Here is a 23,161-nt window from a genome sequence, read left to right on the forward strand (position 1 = left end):
CTAAAACTTTTTTGTTTAGGAATCCATATTGGCTGCCCCTGCTGGCATTAATGCACCAGGCAAATTGGGAGTTCTGATTCCTACCTTGGTGAGTGTTATCCCATTCAGTCACATACTCCCTTCTGTAATGGGGTCCTTTTCCATTAGGTTGGCTTGCGCTTTTTGTTGGTCTTGACAATTTTTAAGCCCTACCACTCTCTGAAAGGATTTTGTATCTTGCTAGCCTGACTCTTCAGTGTATTATGGTAGTTTTCATAGTCTACCCATGGCATTGTCTAGTATTTAACTCTAGTGCCCTTTTCTCTTTCGTTCATTGACGGACACAGCTCCTGATCTTCTTAACCATTGGGTTTTACTGCCCCTACAGGAGTAGGACACTAGGCAGAAAATAACTTGTCTACACCTATGGGCAGTCCCAGGAAGTATACTCCTCTATGCTGGGATCCCTGGTCCTGGCAATTTTCTCCTTTTTAGATCGATTTTTTTTTTCTCCTGGTGTTTTCCCGCGAGATCTACAATCAACTATTGGACTGGGCCGCGGGCTGGTTAATCTAGACCCATTGGTCACCCCGTCTGGCCTGCGAGCGTGCGCAGACCTTAACTCGGCGCTAGGTCAGCCGCGACATAGTCCCACCAGACAGGGGCTGGTCTGCGAGTTAAATGACTCGCGAGGTTCCCCTCCTTCCCGTTAGGCCCCCCCATCCCCCCTCTTGCTCTGTGTCTTGCTTGGGCCCAGGGATCCCTCCTGCATCCCTGGGAGCCTCATGGGGCCACCATTTTGTTGTAGCCTATTATGGTAATAGGCTGGCGGCCATGTTTGTGTAGCCGCGGTGGCCATTTTGCATTAGGCATTGAAATGAATGGCAACCATTGCTGTGGATCCTTCTGGGTAGCCTTTTTAGCTGTGTGAGCCCCTCCTTATACGCTGGTGCTGACTCCTCTTTTCTTCCTGGACGCCGCACGTGGAGTGCTTTAAACCTGGTGCTGCCGGTGACTGCCTGGTGGGGTGGTGAGTCTGGTGGGGTCCTCTCCCTCTCTCTGCTGCAGGATCGGGGGGTGCTCTGTGGCTGGCGACCGGGTGGTCTTACCAATACGGTGGGGGGTGTCCCTTGGCAGTGTCTTTTTGCATTTTTGTGGGGTACCCTTATTTCCCATGGAGTCCTTGGAGCACATTTCCCCACCTAACCCCCCTCTCAGATCTTGCGGGGCCCCCGGGTCCCAACCATCTATTGATGCAGTGACAGTGGTCCTGGAGTCCCTTGTGTCCCAGGTGAAGGTGGCTTTTGGAGCCGCGAGGTAGTAAAAAGCACCCTCCACCTTCCCCTGCTTCATCTGTCTCCTCAGATTCCAAATCTAATCTGGCCTCCGCGGACGGGGCCCGCCCTGAGGGGTCTGTGGCCTTGCGCCCTGAGTTCTCAGATAGTGAGGATGATTCTTCCACTCCTGTAGCCGCACACGAAAAGGTGCTGGTGGACGCACTGATTGTCTGTTCATGAGACTTACTCACAAGCCGTCTAGAGCGGCAAAGGTGTTTCCGTTTCCTTCCTATTTTGACAGATTTGCCACAAAAGAGTGGGAACGTCCAAAACGCCCTTTTGTGGTCCCTAAGCGATTCGCAGTGAGGTACCCCTTTGATGAGTCCCTCTTTAAAGCGGAGTTCCACCCAAAAGTGGAACTTCCGCTTTAGGTACTCTAACCCCCTGACATGCCACATTTGGCATGTCATTTTTTTTGGGGGGGGGGGGAGCGGGTACCTAGTTTTGACAGGTACCCGCTCCCACTTCCGCTCGGAGCGCCGCGGCACCCTGAACGGAAGTTCTCCTCTCCCCCTCCCTCCCTGCAATCTTCTGGGACATGTCAGAGGTCCCAGAAGATTGCCGGCCAATCAAGACACGCAGCGCGACTCACGCATGCGCAGTGGGTACCCGGCTGTGAAGCCGCAAACTGTCACAGCCGGGTGCCCACAGCAGTGATTCCGGCGCCGAGGGAGAGGATCGAGGCTTCGGGCGGCCGCATCGCTGGACCGTTGGACAGGTGAGTGAAATGGCTGGAACTCCACTTTAAGAAGTGGACTGTTCCACCAGTGGTGGATCCCCCAGTTTCCAGGTTGAATAAGGCAACCATGATTCCAGTAAAAGAATCGCCGGCTTTTAATGATCCGGCTGACAGAAAGGCAGAGGCTGTGGCCCGCAGTACGTTCACTGTGGCTGACTCGGCACTCAGACCGCTCTTCACCGTTGCCCTGGGGTCACAAACTCTGACGAAGTGGGCTAAGATTTTACCCCGTGACCTGGAGGGTGAGCTGCTCCCCCCTGCCTTTGTAGAGCTGGCGGACCAGTGGGTCCAGGGGCTGCAGTTTATCTGTGATGCTGCTTTGGATGCGGCTCCCCTGATTTCTAGACTGTCTGTTTCGGCAGTGGTCCTTAGGCGTGTTTTGTGGCTCAAATATTGGTCTGCGGACCAGACCTTTAAAAAAGTGTTAACTGATCCTTCATTTCAAGGAGATTGCCTGTTTGGAGCTACCCTGGATGACATCATTAAGAGTCTCACCGGGGGGGAAGAGCACCTTTCTTCCGCGGGCTTGTAAGGGTAACGAACCTTCTTCGCAGATGTGGCCTGTCCTCGACTTACAGGAAGTTTTTACGGCCCTCAGGATCGGCTGACAACGATTCAAAGCCTTTCAAGGCCTCTTCAGGAGGATCCGAGCGACCTGGATCTGGCAAGTCCAAAGTGGGTTTCTCCAGACCAGCAGACAAAGCTCCTTCTGCATGAAGGTGTGCCGTCACCCGTACCTGGGGTAAAGGGACACCTTCGCTGGTTTACGGACCCGTGAACCTCCTTGGTGCAAGACAAGTGGGTCCACGAAGTGATACGGTCCGGATATACGAGTTTCGTTCTTACCCCTCGGAGAAGTTCTTTCCTTCCAATATGGGCCTGTCTCCAGACCACTTGATAAAGCCCTCTTCTGGGCGGTGCAAGACCTGTTGCTTCAAGGGGTATTTGTTCCAGTTCCAACTCGAACGTTTTCAGGGCTTTTATTCAAACCTGTTCAGGGTCATGAAGAAAGAAGGCAAGGTGAATCAAGTTCTGGTTCCCAAGGCCCTGAACTGCTTTGTGCGGGTACAGAAGCTCAGAATGGAGTCTATTCGCACAATGGTGGCATTCTTGCATCAGGGAGAATTTCCTTAACCTCTATTGACATCAGAGACGCTTACTTACACATTGCAATATGTGTGCGTCACCAATGCTTCCTCCACTTTGCCGTGGGAGAGGAACATTATCAGTTTGTGGAGTTACCCTTTGGTCTCGCCTCTGCTTCTCGGGTCTTCACAAAGGTGTTGGTTGCTGGCATTGTTAGGTCAGTGAGGGATTGCAGTGCTGGGCTACCTGGACCACCTTCTCTTGTGAGCAGTGTCTCCTACTGTTTTGATGGACAACGTGGACATCACTGTACGGACTCTGAGGGAGTTCGGCGGGCTTCTGAATTATCAAAAATCTGCTCTAGTTCCTTCCACAAAACTGGACTATCTGGGTCTGACTCTGCACTTGGCTCTAGCCAGAGTGTTCGTTCCTCTGGACAAACTCCAGAAGTTGCATGCTGCGATTCATCTCTTGCTGTCCAGCAGGTGGTCATTCCCCTGGACTTGCATGAGGGTGCTGGGCCTGATGGTTTCTACCTTCGAGGCGGTCCTGTTTACACAATTCCATATGAGGTCCCTGCAAAGGGAGATCTTAGCCAAATAGGACAAGTGTACGAAGTCTCTGGCCAATCAAATCCGGCTGGGCCGAAAAACAAAAGGGTCTCTGATCTGGTGGCTTCGCTCTTCAGCTCTTCGCCAGGGCAAATCTTTTCTCCCCCCGTTTTGGACAGTGGTCACCACAGATGCCATCTGTCTGGGTGGGGAGGTGTGCTAGGTCGGAACTCCGCTCGGGGAGCTTGGACACTGGAAGAGTTCAGACTTCCAATCAATATTTTGGAACTCCAAGCGATCAGGCTGTGCCTGAATCACTGGACGGATCGCCTACAAGGATGTCTGGTTCGAATCCAATCGGACAATGCCACGGCTGTGCCATGTCAATCACCAGGGTGGAACAAGAAGTGTATTGGCAGCTCTGGAGGTAGCCGGCATTCTTTAGGTGGGCAGAATGTTAAGTTCCGGCCCGATCTGCCGTACACATTCCAGGGGTGGTAAATTTGGCAGGCGGATTATCTCATCAGGCGTTGGACCAGGGGGAGTGGTCCTTTATCCGTAGGCACAGTCACGGGATCCGCTAGCGGACGCCACAGACGCACTGGTGGCCCCCTGGGGCCAGTGTCGTCTGATTTGCGCCTTACTGCCTCTCAAGCTTCTGCTGAGACTCTTAAGCAGGATCGAGGAGAAGAAATTCTGGTCATTCTAGTGGCCCCGGATTGGCCTTGCCGGTCTGGGTACGCCGACCTGGTGCGGCTGGTCGCCGATGCCCCTTGGAGACTACCTCTCAGGGAGGATCTGCTGTCCCAAGGGCCAATCTTCCATCCTGCTTTACAGTCACTGGCTTTGTCGTTCCCCTTATTTGATGGTTCACAAAGATGAGATGGTTCTTCGCCCCTTTGTTGTTCCTTTCAAAGGTGGTCTCTGATTTCCATCTGAATGAGGACATTGTGTTGCCTTCCCTGTGTCCCAGGCCAAAACATCCTAAAGAGATTGCGTTGCATTCCTTGGATGTGGTTCGGGCTATTCGGCAGGAGTTTTAGGAGGTCAGACTTGATATTTGTGGTAAAAGGTGCAAGTGATGTTGGGACCGGCGCTACCACATAAATATTGTGTCTGTGCAATTCCATACACTGTATAATTCATATAAAACATATAAAAGTGCATATAGTGCTTAAACCAAAGTGCTGCGTGCTGTAAACCTTTTATATATTCGCATGGGCTGTGCTCAGTGTACCATATAAACACATGTATACATATAAAGTGCTGAGTGCTATTGATAACCACGTGTGTGATTGCGTGCTAAACAAAGTTTGGCGCCAGTGGGTGTACCACCAATTGCACCGTTGCTTACCGCACTCTTAGGATGGTGGCTCAGCACTCCCTGGTCACTAGAACAGAAAACAAGCCTCCATTGCGTAGTATATCCTTGTTAGGGTAAAACAACGTAGCATCCACTCACATTTAGGGAGTTCACTATCAGCTTGAGGTGTTCGCCGGGTCGCTTCCGCGTTCCACCAGCTCAAACCACCGTTCCCGGAAGTGACGTACTGACGTACGCAAACCACGCCCTACGCGTTTCGTCATACGACGTCATCCAGATGACGTCGTATGACGAAACGCGTAGGGCGTGGTTTGCGTACGTCAGTACGTCACTTCCGGGAACGGTGGTTTGAGCTGGTGGAAGGCGGAAGCGACCCGGCGAACACCTCAAGCTGATAGTGAACTCCCTAAATGTGAGTGGATGCTACGTTGTTTTACCCTAACAAGGATATACTACGCAATGGAGGCTTGTTTTCTGTTCTAGTGACCAGGGAGTGCTGAGCCACCATCCTAAGAGTGCGGTAAGCAACGGTGCAATTGGTGGTACACCCACTGGCGCCAAACTTTGTTTAGCACGCAATCACACACGTGGTTATCAATAGCACTCAGCACTTTATATGTATACATGTGTTTATATGGTACACTGAGCACAGCCCATGCGAATATATAAAAGGTTTACAGCACGCAGCACTTTGGTTTAAGCACTATATGCACTTTTATATGTTTTATATGAATTATACAGTGTATGGAATTGCACAGACACAATATTTATGTGGTAGCGCCGGTCCCAACATCACTTGCACCTTTTACCATTCTACTACCTCAGTGGTAGGTTGGGGGCAGCTTACACCACCATTTTTTTAGTCCAAAAAGTACTGAAAACTCCATAGCGCTGGTATTTAAACCTTTTTCATTTCAGACTTGATATTTGTGCTTACGGATGGGCTTTGAAAATTCGGCAACTATTTCTAGATGGATCAGACAGAAGGTGACTCAGGCCTATTCGATTAAAGGGGAGGTTCCTCCTTTCCCTGTGAAGGTGCACTCTACGCGGGTGCTCAGTGCTTCTTGGGCCTTCCGTCATCAGGCATCAGCAAAGCAGGTGTGCAAGATGGCTACTTGGTCATCAGTGCACACTTTCACAAAATGTTATATAGTGGATGTATTGACATCTGCGGATGCCTCTTTTGGCAGCAAGGTTTGGCAGGCTGCTGTTTAGGGGGCTTGTTCCCTCTTTGGGGGGGTGTAATGTTTTTCAGGTGGGCTCTAGTTGTTTTGGTTGAGCTCCTGTTGCGTGGTTGGTTACGGTTAAGCCTTGGGAATTTGACACTGCTTCAGGGATGTCCCAATGGTTAAGAAGATCAGGAGCTGTATCCGTCAATAAGCGAAAGAGAAAATGGGGTTTTTGATTTACCGTAAAATCCATGTCTCTGATGTCTATTAATGGACACAGCACCCACCCCTCTGGAGTTATAATACTTCTGACACTGCTTGTAACAAAACTGAGTACCTATAGCAAAGAGGGGGAGTGTACCTCCTGGGACTGCCCATAGGCGTAGTCCAGTTCTTTTTCTGCCTAGTGTCCTACTCTTGTAGGGGGCAGTATAACCCAATGGTTAAGAAGATCAGGAGCTGTGTCCGTCAGGGAACATCAGAGAAATAGATTTTACGCTAAGTAAAAAATCCAATTTTTTTCTAGCTTCCCCACGGTTTTTTCTAGCAAGTTCAAAGGCATACTGAACATGAATGAAATATAATTTATGAAAAAGAAAAACATTGCAAGTAAAGCGTGCTATAAATTATGATTTTATTTTTTTTTTTCATTCAGCCAGTGTGCTGAGCAAAAAGGAGGAACAGGTTCCTTCATCCACACAAACGAGGTGGATATAGGGATTTCACCCCCCCCCCCCCCACCGGACATTGTATTCTGACAGCGACTGTATCCACTGATCAACAAGGTTTTTTAATTTGTCCGTTTACCAGAAGTCAGTCTGATGATTCTACAGTGTTGGTCATTGGGGAAGAATGCTCCTTAAATTGCTAGTTAATAGCAAGAATGTTATTTTCATTGGTGGTTGGTAAGAGAAGGACACCTTCTATACTGGTATTCATTGGGAGAAGTACCAATTTACACTGGTCGGCAAATAGAAGAATGTTCCCTACATTGGTGCTAAGTGGCAAGAAGGGGCCCATTGCACTAGTAGGCAGTGGGAAGAATTCCCTTACATTGGTGATAACTGGGAAGAATACATCCCTTGCAGATAGCTAAAAAGAACCATTAGTCTTATTGATTACTTATCTGAGAGTCAGAAATAGCTAACTGCTCAAGGAACCCTTGGAACACTCTTGTGTAACCTTAGCTGATAAGGAATGTTGTAATAATAGAGACCTGGTCTGACACAGCCTCTACTTGCACACTTGAGGCAGCCCTTGCTGCCCCTCTAAAAAGATTTGTGGGGGATCACTTTTTAGAGGGCGTTGTACAGGTGGCTGGGGTGCCATATGTCACCTCCTAAACACCTGTTTTAAACCTGAAAAGCCCACACCTCCATGCCACAACTGTGTGCACTATACGCGGTTGTGGTGTGTCCTGTTCACCTGACATGGGGTATATTTTTGCAGCAAAGTTAAAGCATTGTGGCCATGTCCTGTGCACCACCCTATCTGGCCCCTGCTGTAGCTTAAGGTCAGGGAGCAGTAAAACCATGACTTAACTGCCTATTTTTACTGCCCCTCAGGCGCAGGTGTGAGCGAGACCTTATGCGAGGTACACACGAAAATCAGCTGAAAACAGTCAGCTCGGCAGTTACCAGCCAACTTTTGACACCCCGTACAACTACTAGTCTGATAGAGGCCGATCTCATGACCGGCATCTGTCAAACGAACATGCTGGAATACCAGCATCTGATCAGCACTCGCAGCCATTGACATCACTGTGTTCTGGCGGAGGGGCATAGTCCCCCTGTCAGAACACGTTAGCTCAGAGGGGAGATCACCGCATCAGATGTGTTAGTACGGCAATCTGTAAGTTTATTATTTTTTTTTTTTTATGTTTAAACCACCTCAAAAAAAATAAACTTTCTGTGTGTACCCAGCATTAGAGTCTGTGAAGAGACGTGATGAGGGCTGTTCATTATCTATACCTTTACTTACCTTTCCTTTTCAGTCTGCAGCTCTATAATGTTCTGTAAAATGCAATATGGCTATCTGGAGGTGTTCTGTACTGTTATTTTCTGCTTTTGTGGTTGGCGCGCTGATTTTTCCAGACGTCTGCACTAAGATACTTATCAAATTAGTAAATTAGGAATCCCCTGCAACGAAAATGTCATTTTTGGTGAGATAAGTTCAAAGGGAAATCATGCCCAAAGGGATGCAGACCCTGCAGTTTGCCTCAGTGTCCTGCACGTGCAGCAGCTGATTGATAACTATAAAATCACTCCCATACAGATTCACGGTGCAAATCGATACAGACAAACAGCTATTCCTTCAGAATAACAAAAAGTAGGAATCTGCAACAAAGTTTGTTAAAATCCCTGCAATGTACACAGATCACCCAGAGGAGAATGTATTTTTCTCAACAAAGTGGAGCTACTCTTTAAAGCACATGCACCAGGAAGAAACACCTGTTAGTATACTTCTATAGAGATCATGGTCAGCATTTTTCTTCCTCCAAACACAGCGAGTCGAGTTAATGCCAAAGAGCTTAATTTTGGTCTCATCTGATCACAGCACTTTCTCCAAATCTTTCTCTGAATTATTTAGATGTTCATTGGTATGACTGTACGTGTGCCTTGTGGAGGGGGACTCGCTGTGTTTTGGAGGAAGAAAAATGCTGACTATGATCCTAAGAACACCATGCCTACAGTGCAAGCACAGAGGTGGAAACGTTATACTTTGGGACGGTTTCTCTGCTTAAGGTACAGGCCAACTTTGCCGCATTGAGGGGCCAATGGATGGGGCCATGTATTGTAAAATCTTGGATGAGAACCTTCTTCCCTTAGCCAGAACACTGAAGATGGGTCATGGATGGGTCTTTCAGCATGACGATGACAACACATACCACCAAGGCAACAAGGGAGTGGCCTTAAGAAGCATATTAATGTCATGGCGTGGCCTAGTCAATCTCCAGACCTTAATCCTATAGAAAATTTATGGAGGGAGCTGAAACTTCGAGTTGCCAAGAGACAGCCAAGAAACCTTAAGGATTTAGAGAAGATCTGTAAAGAAGAGTGGACCAAAATCTCTCCTGAGATGTGTGCAAACCTGGTTACTAACTACAAGAAACGTCTTACTTCTGTACTTGCCAACAAGGTTTTCTCCCAAGTACTAAGTCATTTATTGTTTGGGATCAAATACTTATTTTTCTCAGGGAAATGCAACTTAATTTAAAACATTTGTTTCATGTGTTCTTCTGGATTTTTGGTTGATTTTCTGTCTCTATCATTTAAAATACACCCATGATAAAAAAAAAAATTAGACCCTTCATTTCTTTGTAAATGGGCAAACTTGCAAAATCTGCAGGGGATCAAAAAATTATTTTCCCTCTGTATTTCTTATTCCTGTGCATATATGAAATCTGTATTTCATTATGTGGACATACTACTTCTTCTCATAGCTAATTAAGTCAGTACCTGCATAATTAGCATTGCATTAATGATGCGAAGGGATTTCTTTCTTTCCCACTCTGTAAGCTACACTGTCGGTCAACATAATTTAGGGACTGTGTGAGCTCATGAATATACAGTATGCAATAAGTATGTATATTCCCTGTTCTTCCATTGCATGGGAAAAAAATTAAATTGTTAAATTTGGTAGATGTGATTCTTATAGCTCTTAATTAAAACCTTATTCTGCATTTGAATTAGAGTGCTGTTCTTTACATTTGAATTAAGTTTATACTAAAGTTAAAGACATGCTGGTAGCTTAATTGGCTCCTGTCTAACTTCACCATAGTATGTGTATGTATGAATGTGATTTAGGGACCCTAGACTTTAAGCTCCATGAGAGCAGGGACTGATGTGAATGTACAATATATATGTAAGGTGCTGCGTAAATTGTTGGGACTATATAAGTACCTGAAATAAATAAAAAACAAATGTAAACATTTTCACTCATGATTCCAATGCAGCCTGAGTTTTTTTTTTTTTTTTTAAAGAAACTGGGAAGTCTGCCAAAGTTGATTCAACTCCAAAGGGAGTGTATGATTATGAAGTATTTTTTTTTTTTTTTTTATCCATTGTAATTAAAGTAGTACTAAAGGTTTAGCATTTTTTACATTAATGCATTAACACCATTAAGGTAAAAAATACCACAGTATAATTATAACCTCCCGTCCCCAAAAACGTATTTACTGTCCCTCGTCACTGCCACCAGGTCTGGCTCGATCTGTGCCACTCCCTTGTAGAGGAGACAGTGAATAAAGGAGCAAGAGGTTTCTGGAGCTATCAGTCCACTTACTGGGAGGAGGGAGCAGGGGTGTGACTCGCTGGGTGCTGTGTGTTTGTATGGAAGCACACAGCCCTGACTGGGAGCACGCGCGCGCAAGGGTGGCCTTTTTTTCCATCAGCAGGCTAGGTGAAGGAGACACAACTGCAAATGGGGAAGGGCTTTGGAGACCAGTCAGACAACAAGGAAAGAATTCCAAGAAGAAAACTATAAATATTATGATATTAACTATGAAATATGAAAGAATAATATGAAAAACTAGACTTAATCTAATATGTGTGTGTGTATATGAATTAATATCTTTTTAATTGATATCACTTTGCAGAGCTCTGTTTTCACCTTGTCATGAAAAATAAATTATGTTGTTCGGAGTCTGAAGTTGTAAATCACTTTGGAACTTTTAGCATGGAATAGTATAAGACTGTTGTTTATGCATTGCATACAAACTGTTCTTTTGTGCTTTGTCTTGTAGCAAGATGAATATCACATGGTTCATTTAGTATGTGCCTCCAGGACGCCTCCTAACTCCCCTAAACCAAGCACCAGCAGAGAAAATGCTAGAGCTGCAAACACCAGCAGTAAATCAGTAAGTATGGAACTGAGAGTGAAACGAATTAACAGTATCTGTTTTGTTGTTGTTCAGCCGTGTCTGACTCTTCGTGACCTCATGGACCATAGCGCGTCAGGCTTTTCTGTCCTCCAGTGCCTCCCGGAGCATGCCTAACTTCATGTTCATTGTTTCAATGATTCTATCTATCTGGTTGTTCTGTTGTCCTCTTCTTTTTTCTTCCATGCTTCCCAGCACCAGGGTCTTTTCTATTGAGTCCTCTCTTCGCATTAGGTGGCCAAAAGATTCGAGTTTTAGCTTCAGGATCTGTCCTTCCAGTGAATATTCAGGGTTGAGTTCCTTCAGGATTGACTGGTTTGATCTTCTTGCCATCCAAGGGACTTTCTGTTTAAACTTTCTGTTCAAGGGAGTATCTGTTTACATCCCCTTAATTTATCTAACTTACATGTTCATTAACCTGATGTAAGTTTATTAACTTGCATAGCTCTGAAAAATTCTGCAGCTCCATTTAGAGTAAAGCTTACTTTTTCATAATTCCTAAAGGCCATGTTTTATTGTAATTGGTTAAAATATGCTATAGTACACCCAACTTCCATGTTGGTCCTCTTTTGCTGACCACGGTAAGGCATTCAAGAGAACAAAGGCTATAGCGTCAGTTCCATCATATGGAGCAACTCATGTCCTATTTTGGGGCACTTGTGTATAATGCATATTTTCGCCCAGTATTCCTTTATTGGTCCAGGTATCAGAGTTTTTTTTTTTTTTGTTTAACAATCCTTAGCAACACTTGCTGATGGACAGGTCCCTAAGTCCAGTGGAAAATTCTTTTCTTGCAAAACCTTACCCTGTACATTGTTCTGTAAAAATAAGGTAATCATCTCTTGGATACAGCTTTGACACTCTCTTTAGAATTCCATCATGCCTCTGCACGAAAAATATTAATGCGGGCGACAGATTTATGTACCTGTTGGTGTAGAGGTGCACTGAGACACTCCATCCTCACAGCTGAGCTCCCTCCCGCTGCTGCAGCTATTACACAGACAGTGTAGCAGCCGATGATTTTTTAAAGCTGGGTGGGCGAAGTCTGTTGAGAATTCAGTGACACTAACCCCGGTCCTCTTGTGATTAACAGCAGGCATTGGGTGGGTCCATGGCCAATATACAGCCTGCTATTAGCTATATAATCCCACACTGCCTGCTGTCAATCACAGTGGACCTCTTGGGGAACTAGTCCTTCAGCTTCCCCATCAGACTCCTCCCACTGTCAGCAACACTGGTTGTTAGGAGGCTATCAGCTGTGAAGTTGACAGCGTTCTTACAACCAGTGGTAGGTGGAAAGCAGAGGAGGTAGCAGCAGCAGACATGTCGCCTGCTACAGAGCCCACAGAGACAGATATTCTGCCTGTCTCTATGCCAACTTAGGGCGGCCATACACGGTTCAAGTCAACTTCAGCAGGAACTGCCTGAGATTCGAACCGTTAACGGGTAGGCTGATTGTACCAAGTTGATCGATTCTCTTCCGATTATCGCAAGCGGCTTATCGCAACCTGTGGTTGCAGGACAGAAATTCGCTCTGGGTATGGCCAGCCTTAGAGTTGGTCTTATTTAACTTCAGTTTAGTTTTTCTATGAACTAAAGCTAATCGTTTTTTAATTTTGTGCAGTAATAAAAAGTGGCGCTCTTTGGAACTACTTTTTTTGGCCACACATGTCGGTAAAGCTACAGAAACAGGCAACAGGGATTTTTTAATCTGGCCCAAGCCATTTAAAAGGGCCTTGCCACCAGAAATGTGTCAGGCATTTACGGATTTCCCCTGTGCATCTTTTGTATTTTTGCAGTTTCTGTATAAGGCCCCTTTTACATGGATGGACCGATCGGGTCCGCCTGTCAGGCCTCTATTATTCTCTATGGAGCAGAGGATGTAAACCGACATGTTTCAGTTTGCACCCACTGACATTCAATTCGATCTGCTAAAACAAACGGATGGGGATCTGTTCCCCCATCTGTCTAGCGGACTGAATTGGATGGCAGTTGGGTGTAAGCGGACAGGTGGTCCATTTAAATCTGACCCCCCAAATAGGAGAGTGGGCTGTGTCTGTGTCCGCTCCGCTGAGCAGGTGGACTCCTGTTGCAGTCTACCCCCTGTGGAAGGGGCCTAAGGCATATTTTGCCTTACACAATACATATTCTATGTGGTCATTAGTTACATAGTTACATAGTTAGTGAGGTTGAAAAAAGACATCAGTCCATCTAGTTCAACCTATGATGTGTGTGTGTGTTTGCTGTTAACCGTACATTGTATACCCCTGTATGTTGTGGTCTTTAAGGTGCCCATCTAATAGTTTTTTGAAACTATCAATGCTCCCTGCTGATACAACTGTTTGCGGAAGAGAATTCCACATCCTTACTGCTCTGACAGTAAAGAACCCCCTACGTACTTTAAGGTTAAACCGCCTTTCCTCTAGTTTTAGTGAGTGGCCACGTGTCTTATTGTATTCCCTTTCTCTGAATAGTTTGTTCCTTATGCTAGGGTCGCCAGTACAGTATTTGTACATTGATATCATATCCCCCTCAATCGTCTCTTCTCCAGAGAGAATAAGTTCAGTGCTTGTAGTCTTTCCTCATAGCTGATGTCCTCCATTCCCCTAATTATTTTTGTTGCCCTTCTCTGGACTTTTTCCAGTTCCAGCACATCCTTCCTGAGGACCGGTGCCCAGAACTGGACAGCATACTCCAGATGTGGCCGGACCAGAGTCTTGTAGAGTGGGAGAATAATCTCTTTATTTCTGGAGTGAATCCCCTTTTTTATACATCCCAGTATTCTGTTGGCTTTGCTTGCAGCGGCTTGGCATTGCATGCCACTGCCAAGCCTGTTGTCTACCAGTACCCCCAGGTCCTTTTCCTCCTTAGATTCACCCAGAGGTTCCCCCCCTAGTGAGTAGCTTGCTTTCTGGTTTCTGGCACCCAAGTGCATTACTTTACATTTTTCAACATTAAACCTCATCTGCCATGTAGTTGCCCACCCCATTATTTTGTTCAGGTCCGCTTGTAAGGTTTCCACATCCTGCATAGAAGATATTGGCATGCTTAGTTTAGTGTCATCTGCAAATACTGAGATTGTACTAGATATCCCCTCTAGATCATTTATGAATAAATTAAACAGGATTGGCCCCAGGACAGAACCCTGGGGGACCCCACTTTCCACACCCGCCCAATCCGAGTACTCCCCATTAATCACCACCCTGGTTAGTGCATTGTTACAGGCAGTACTTATCAGCGACCGTTTTAGGCTGGCCTTAGGCTTAGAGGGGATGTATGTGTCACCAATCTAACCAGATCAGTCACCTCCTGTCTTTTTGATCCATCTTCATCTTACTTATTTAACACTGTTTTATTATTTGCATATTTCTTTATTACATGCTACATAATGTGTGTATTCTGTGTTAGATGTGTGTGCCAAGGAAAATTTAATCTGAAGCTGCCTTAAAATGGAGTTACAGTGAAACCCATGGGTTTGTGGTTATACAGGTGAATCTCATAAAATTTGAATATCATCAAAAAGTTAATTTATTTCAGTAATTCAATTGAAAAAGTGAAACTCCTATATTTTATATAGATGTGCCACACTGATATCACACTGAGTGATGAAAAGAGAGGGTGTTGTTGGATAAACTAGTAGAGTATTGGTGTGAACTGACTCCAATCCCAGGTAATATATTGGAACAAATGTAAGAAGGGACAGTGGGACGCCACCCCATGAGGGGGAAACAGCCCCCACTGTACCTCTAGACAAAGGAAAGGGATGGTAAGGAGACTGTCACAGCCAACTAGTTTGGAGCATCAAAAACCGCTGTAAACAGCAATAGAGCAAACAATGTAATAAAAATGTAAACTTTATTGTAGTGATTAACACTCATAAATGTAAAAATGGAGCCAACTCCACACATGACATTTTAAAAAGACAAACACAGTACAATTGACATTGTTTATAACCAGATAGGATCGGTCTGACGCGTTTCGCATAGAATGGCGCTTTATCGAAGACCGTTTGTTGATCCTTGGTTAACTATCATAGAAAGAAAAAAATCATAAGTTACAAAAATTCACAAGAAAAAATAAACACATATGAACATTTGAGCACGTGTTCACTACAAAATTATTTGATGCTCACCAAGGTACTTGTGCTGTAAAGTGCTTGAACAAGAGACCAGAAATGCTGGCTGCGCTATCGACCATACAGGGCCACATGCAGGAGGGATGCAACCGGGCGAGGGTATCAGGGTAAATCAACCCTAAAGACCTCTCACTCAAGGAGCCCAGGAAAGGTGCCGAGTCCCGTACCGTCAGGGTACATTCAGAGAGGTAGCCTCCCTCACCATCAAGCAGACCCCGGGCGTACTAGTGGAATACCATCTGAGAAAAAAATAAAATATAACCAAAGGGAAAATAAAAATGAAGGGCGTGAAGACAACTTGATGTAACATCACAGTTGATGTAGGGGGGAGCGGGGGGGGGGAGGGGAAGGGGGGGGGGGGGGAGAGACCAGAAGGGGAAGAAGGAAGAGGGGGGGGGAAAGGGAGGGGAAGAGGAAATGGAGGGGGGGGGGAGGGAAAGGGGAAGAGGGGACCCCCACAACACCTAGGAGACTGTGTATAGCCATCTGCATCACAACACATCCATAGCACATCTTGCTATAAGAAATAACCATAAAAAAGGCTTGCAAATGTATATCCATGTATAATTGGACATGGTTAATCCAAATTGCCTTAGACAATTCTACCCGATAAGAATAAATGCCCACCAGGGGTGAAGCCGGGAGGGGAAAGGAAGTATATACCACCCCACTTACCCAGTGAGTAACACTGAATCCCCGCTGCTTCCGTCTTGAAAATCCCGTTTGGGGGTGTAAACCCCGTGCCCAGATGAGTCTTGATGGAGGAAAAACAAAGGTTCCCCCCCCTTGGACGAACGCACAGCCTGAGGGGGAGAGACAGCCGTGTCTGAGCACCGGCCGCCCTCCTCCTAAAGTATGGGGCTCCACCGGAAGTGATGCGGCTGGAAGATCGCGCCAAACTCCGGCGGAAGTACTCAGACTCCGCCGGAAGTGACGAGACCGGAAGCCGCGTCATTCACGGCGCGGGCGCAACAAATGTGGAGGTATACATTCGGGGAGGAGATGTAGACAATAGAATTTTAAAATTGGAAGCTCGATGGATTTATAACCTACATGCCACAACCCCTCCAGGTTTAAACTCAGTTATTTCATACCAACCTTTTTTAAAATAAACTACAATTTCATTGGCCAAAAAATCCCTAATCCGACTTTTTTCCTTCTTCCCTGTTCCCTGTTCTTTCCTCCTTGGTGGGGTTTTTTTTTTTTTTTTTCTCTCAAAGCATGTCATTAATGATTTTGTGTAAAATTATCAATTTTTATGTTTTGGAATACTTTATTATGATTATTTGCTGATTGTCTTCAATATTTTTCTTCATGTGCATGCTTGTGGTTTTTTGTGCTTATTGGACTGATGCCCGGATGCTGGCTGTGCGTTCCAGACCTGAGGGACCTAGGGATCTACATGGAGACCTATTAGGGAGGTGTTCGGGCGCAAAGCCGGTGAGTATTGGTCATCTGGCTCCCGGCTTTGGTCAATTCTTTTGACCAATGAGGAGATTATCTTTCGGGTACTCTCCAGTCCCGGATGTATACCTCCACATTTGTTGCGCCCGCGCCGTGAATGACGCGGCTTCCGGTCTCGTCACTTCCGGCGGAGTCTGAGTACTTCCGCCGGAGTTTGGCGCGATCTTGCAGCCGCATCACTTCCGGTGGAGCCCCATACTTTAGGAGGGCGGCCGGTGCTCAGACACGGCTGTCTCTCCCCCTCATGCTGTGCGTTCGTCCAAGGGGGGGGAACCTTTGTTTTTCCTCCATCAAGACTCATCTGGGCACGGGGTTTACACCCCCAAACGGGATTTTCAAGACGGAAGCAGCGGGGATTCAGTGTTACTCACTGGGTAAGTGGGGTGGTATATACTTCCTTTCCCCTCCCGGCTTCACCCCTCGTGGGCATTTATTCTTATCGGGTAGAATTGTCTAAGGCAATTTGGATTAACCATGTCCAATTATACATGGATATACATTTGCAAGCCTTTTTTATGGTTATTTCTTATAGCAAGATGTGCTATGGATGTGTTGTGATGCAGATGGCTATACACAGTCTCCTAGGTGTTGTGGGGGTCCCCTCTTCGCCTTCCCCCCCCCCCCTCTCCATTTCCTCTTCCCCTCCCTTTTCCCCCCCTCTTCCTTCTTCCCCTTCTGGTCTCTTCCCCCCCCTTCCCCCCCCCCTCCCCCCTACATCAACTGTGATGTTACATCAAGTTGTCTTCACGCCCTTCATTTTTATTTTCCCTTTGGTTATATTTTATTTTTTTCTCAGATGGTATTCCACTAGTACGCCCGGGGTCTGCTTGATGGTGAGGGAGGCTACCTCTCTGAATGTACCCTGACGGTACGGGACTCGGCACCTTTCCTGGGCTCCTTGAGTGAGAGGTCTTTAGGGTTGATTTACCCTGATACCCTCGCCCGGTTGCATCCCTCCTGCATGTGGCCCTGTATGGTCGATAGCGCAGCCAGCATTTCTGGTCTCTTGTTCAAGCACTTTACAGCACAAGTACCTTGGTGAGCATCAAATAATTTTGTAGTGAACACGTGCTCAAATGTTCATATGTGTTTATTTTTTCTTGTGAATTTTTGTAACTTATGATTTTTTTCTTTCTATGATAGTTAACCAAGGATCAACAAACGGTCTTCGATAAAGCGCCATTCTATGCGAAACGTGTCAGACCGATCCTATCTGGTTATAAACAATGTCAATTGTACTGTGTTTGTCTTTTTAAAATGTCATGTGTGGAGTTGGCTCCATTTTTACATTTATGAGTGTTAATCACTACAATAAAGTTTACATTTTTATTACATTGTTTGCTCTATTGCTGTTTACAGCGGTTTTTGATGCTCCAAACTAGTTGGCTGTGACAGTCTCCTTACCATCCCTTTCCTTTGTCTAGAGGTACAGTGGGGGCTGTTTCCCCCTCATGGGGTGGCGTCCCACTGTCCCTTCTTACATTTGTTCCAATTTATCACACTGAGTGATATATTTCAAGCATTTTTCTTTTAATTTGGATGATTATGGCTTACAGCTAGTAAAAACCCAAAAATCAGTATCTCAGGAAATTAGAATATTACATAAGAACTCTTAAAAAAAAAAAAAAAAAAAAAGGATTTTTAATACAGAAATGTTGGCTTACCGAAAAGTATGTCCATGTACAGTATAGTATGCACTCAATATTTGGTTAGGGCTCATTTTGCATGAATTACTGCATCAATGCAGCGTGGCATGGAGGCAATCAGCCTGTGGCACTGTGAGGTGTTATGGAAGCCCAGGTTGCTTTGATAGAGGCCTTCAGCTCATCTGCATAGTTGGGTCTGGTGTCTCTCATCTTCCTCTTGACAATACCCCACAGATTCTCTATAGAGTTTGGGTCAGACGAGTTTGCTGGCCAATCAAGCACAGTGATAGTTATAGCAGGTATTGGTACATTTGGCAGTGTGTGCAGGTGCCACGTCCTGCTGGAAAATGAAATCTGCATCAACATAAAGTTGGTCAGCAAAGGGAAGCATGAAGTAATCTAGATTTTCCTGGTAAACAAAGTGGAGTAACACCAGCAGATGACATTTCTCCCCAAATCATCACAGACTGTGAAAAATGTTGCATTTCATTTGGAAATTAAGGTCCCAGAGTCTGAAGGAAGAGTGGAGAGGCACAGAATCCAAGTTGCATGAGGTTCAGTGTGAAGTTTCCACAGTCCGTGATGATTTGGAGAGCCATGTCATCTGCTGGTGTTGGTCCACTGTCTTATGTCTAAAGTCAGCGCAGCCCTCTACCAGGAAATACCCAGTATGGCTTTAGGCAACAAGTGGCAATATAAAAAACACTGCTAGGTGATTTTTCCACCTGATGTGCACGAACATAAAAGTAAAGCACAACATTGCAAGTAATTCACCTCTTTGTATGAATTGTTGCATGCAGGTTTATAGGCCATTTCCTCTGATCAATATGTTTGAGTGTCACGTTTTTTTTTGTAAGTCTTGCAGAATATAAGTTAATTCTGACCCCACATTTTTCCTTCTATTTTTTTTTAGGGCTCAGAGCACTCAGGATCCGCTTCCCCTGTATCTACAAGTCAGGATATGCCGTCCACATCATCACACCATAGAAATGAGGAGAGCCTGAGACACCGCCATGCCTCTCACACATCCGTCCATACCATGCATGACTATTTTTCATACAACAGACAACAGTAAGTTAGGATTTGTGAAATCAGCTGTATAACTTCACTCAAATGGCTTTTATTTTTCTCTGTGTAATTTTTTTTTTTTTTTTAGCACAAGATAAATCACAAAATTTAAATATTCAGTCATGTAGACATTGAACTAACAACTTTTTATTTTCATACCCTTACCTCCAATGGATTTATATTGTGTAGTCCAAAAAACACGAGAGTTTGACCTCACTGCCCAGTGAATTCTGTAGTATAATAGACACACACGTTTCTTCCTCAGCACCATAGTGTGCTTTAGAATGCTCCTAAAAAACTGCATTGTTCCCAGCAACAGAAATGTTAATAGGACCATCCTTTAGGGTCCATTCACATCATAATGTGTGCATTAAGGGGAGGTAAGGGCATACACATTGACATGCATTGGCATGCTTTGTTGCATTTTAACATACACTGTGTTGCACTGTAAGACCCCGTTCAGACAGGGGCGACGCGACTTGCTGGGGCGACCTGTGAAGTCGCGGTGCACAGCATGCACCGCGACCTCGGCGCGACATGCATGGACTTCATATCATTGAAGTCAATGCAGGTCGCCTCCAGGTCGCCCCAAAGTAGTACAGGACCCTTTTTCTAAGTCGGAGCGACTTGTGTTGCTCCTATTAGAACAGGTCCTAATCAATGGCAGGCGACCCACCGCGACTTGTCAGGCGACCAAGTCGCCTGACAAGTCACGCTAGTGTGAATGGGGTCTAAGGCCCCGTTCACACTGGGGCGATCCGACTTCCTGGGGCGACCTCCGAGGTTGCGGTGCGAGCAGTGCGCCACGACTTCGGAGCAGCCGGCATGGACTTCATAACATTGAAGTCTATGACGGTCGCTCCGGGTCGCCCCAAAGAAGCTCCGGACCCTTTTTCTAAGTCGGAGCGACTTGTGTCGCTCCTATTAGAACGGGTCCGCAGCTTTCCTATGGAAGGCGACCTACGGCGACCTGTGAGGCGACCAGGTCGCCTCACAGGTCGCCCCAGTGTGAACGGGGACTTAGGCCCCGTTCACACTGGGGCAATCCGACTTCCAGGGGCGACCTCCGAGGTCGCGGTGCGAGCAGTGCGCCGCGACTTCGGAGCAGCCGGCATGGACTTCATAACATTGAAGTCTATGACGGTCGCTCCGGGTCGCCCCAAAGAAGCTCCGGACCCTTCTTCTAAGTCTGAGCGACTTGTGTCGCTCCTATTAGAACGGGTCCGCAGCTTCCCTATGGAAGGCGACCTGTGAGGCGACCAGGTCGCCTCACAGGTCGCCCCAGTGTGAACGGGACTTATACTTTTATTTATTTTTTTGTTTTTTATTTAAACAACTTTAGTAAGCTTTATTTATTTTTTTTTAAGGAAAACGTCAACAGACTGTTTTGACTCAATTTTGGGCTTTTTTTTTTTTTTTAGTGCCGATTTACATTATTGCGGCTGCGGAGATCACATGTAATTCGGAGAGCACTGCTCCTTCATTACATGCGATCTCATGTGCAGATGCGAATTCAGCCATACACTTTGTATGGCTGAATTCGCACTGTATCCGCACAAAACACGCACAGGACCCTTTTTTTTTCAGCCGCATCAGGATCGGTTCACACTTGTGCAATCCGATCCTGTGCGAACTGTCAGATCACACTGCGATATGCGATCAAACTGGGGGTGTCGTTAACATTTAATTGACACCCCCTGCGTATCGCATATGGCAGTGTGAACTGCCAGATGTGCGGATGCAATGCAAATTCGCAGCCTTCTGCATCGCACAAGTGTGAACCGAGCCTTAAGTGCAGGGCAGTGCAGATCAGCATAACATACTGGTGTGAATTGTTTGTTGTTAATATTATTGAAATAATATAAATAGTATAAATAGTATAATGTATATGTGCATCTGGTGTGAATGGAGCCTTAGCGGTTGCAATTTGCTGCACAATTCTTTATATGGTTGTGATGTTTCATAAACCCTTTTTTCTGATCAGAAGGAAATATGTCAATCTTCAGCAGATTCACTCTAATCTAATGGTACCAAACCACTTTAAAATTTTCTTCACCGTTCATTGTGTTATTATTCTGAGCATTAACATGATCTTTTTATATGTAGACATGTTGGGAATCCTATTCCTGGACAGGGAGCTCCAGCAGTATTTCCAGCATATTCAGTCTTCAGCCCTTTGCAAATGATGTGGTGGCAGCAGATGTATGCTCGACAGTACTACATGCAGTAGTAAGTTTTTTTTTTTTTTTTCTTCTTTCCAATTTATCTTAATCGTACAGTACAGGACACAGGCAAAGTATTCACAGACCATGGGTTATAGGCTTGTACCTTCAGGTAATTGGACACTAGCAAGATTTTGAGGATATGCCCACTAGCCACCTCCCTTTAACCCTACTCCTTCTGTTCTCCGTTTTTTGCTAGTGTCTTAAGGTGATAAAGCTATTTTCCTTTCTCCTTTCCTTTATTAATTAATCTTCAATTTCTTCAAACAACTCCTCATCACCTTCTAATGCCACAGATAGAAGCAATGCATCCTCCTTAAAACCTTGGGAGCTGTTCTCCGACCCTTAAGCTGTGAGGACAGCCTGTAATGTTAGTTGGGCACTGGATCCTGCATGAATGCACACCTTGCACTTAGTGGAATGCATGTAGTCATCTGCTGGGTGTTTTTTCTCCCCTCTGACATATTTTGACAACATATTTGCAGAAAATGTAGAGTAAAAAATACTGTCTGGTAAGGGGCAGATTGCTACTCTGAATAAAGCTGGCCATATATTATTAGTTTAGGACCTAAACACTAATGCCTCGTTTCCACTGAGCAGTACGGTTCGGTACAGTTCAGTATGGTTCGGAATGGTACACTTTGATCAGGCTTGCATTTTCACCGCCAACAGTACCTCAACAGTGGAGCTCCATCCTGTTGGTACGGTACTAATGTGCTTGGTATCCCAAGGAAAGGGTCCCAAAAAAGTGGTACGGTACGGTTCGAAATTAGGGTACCATTCACAACTTTTGACAAGGAAACAGCAAAAATTGCTTACCGAACCGTACCGCTTAGTGGAAATGAGGCATTAAGGCATTAAAATCAGATACATGGGTAAGTTCCCCTGCCCTAGTCAGAATACATTGACCAGCAGCTGTATCTGATTGGGTGCAGTCGCTGATTGAGGAAAATTTTCCAACATGAAAACCCATTTCCCCATTGTACTTTATTGTGCAGGGTCTTTTAACGTGATGTTTTTAATTGGCATTGTATGTGATGAATGCAAGTCGGTATAAAAAACATTTGTTGAATATCTGGTTACTTTACAGCTGCCAAAATTAACGAGAGAACTTTTAGTTGATAAACTGAGGCTGATTTATGAAAGGAGTTGCATGAAAATTCTTAAACCTTTTTAGTAAATATGCCTAATTGAGGAAGTAATAAAATGTGTTTGAGACAAGCTTTGCCTCAACTATCTCTTTGTTGTTCAAAACAGGTGGTAGGGATGAAGCATAGAGACAATAGTATATAGTACATTGGCGCAAGAAGAGGTCTCAGTATGGGCTAGTCCTGGGGACCCCGGGGGGGGGGGGGGAGTTCAGGGGGTCCCAAGTTCAGGGGATAGCTGTCCAGTGTAGCAGCTGCCGGTGGGAGAGACAGAAGTGATCTCTGGGGGGGGGGGGGACAAGAGGAAAGAAGGGCAGCGCCTTCCAAGTGCAGCAAGACATTTAATGTAGAGTAAAGCAGTATTACACTCACATAACACAGGTGAATAAGAAGCACTTCAGCAAGATTTGT

At 45.5% G+C, this 23,161-nt stretch overlaps 1 protein-coding gene across 1 annotated transcript in view; it reads left to right on the forward strand.

Moving 5' to 3' along the window:
* HERPUD2 (HERPUD family member 2) overlaps nt 1-23,161 on the forward strand; it is a 65,863-nt gene that overhangs the window by 19,033 nt on the left and 23,669 nt on the right. Inside the window, exons 4-6 of the mRNA XM_082258645.1 lie at nt 10,933-11,046; nt 19,226-19,383; nt 21,487-21,609. Coding sequence (XP_082114771.1) covers nt 10,933-11,046; nt 19,226-19,383; nt 21,487-21,609 — 395 coding nt within the window. The remainder of the gene's footprint in view (nt 1-10,932; nt 11,047-19,225; nt 19,384-21,486; nt 21,610-23,161) is intronic.

The sequence above is a fragment of the Pelophylax lessonae genome, assembly GCF_965119305.1.
Source record: "Pelophylax lessonae genome assembly, chromosome: 5".
NCBI classification, from domain to species: Eukaryota; Metazoa; Chordata; class Amphibia; order Anura; family Ranidae; genus Pelophylax; species Pelophylax lessonae.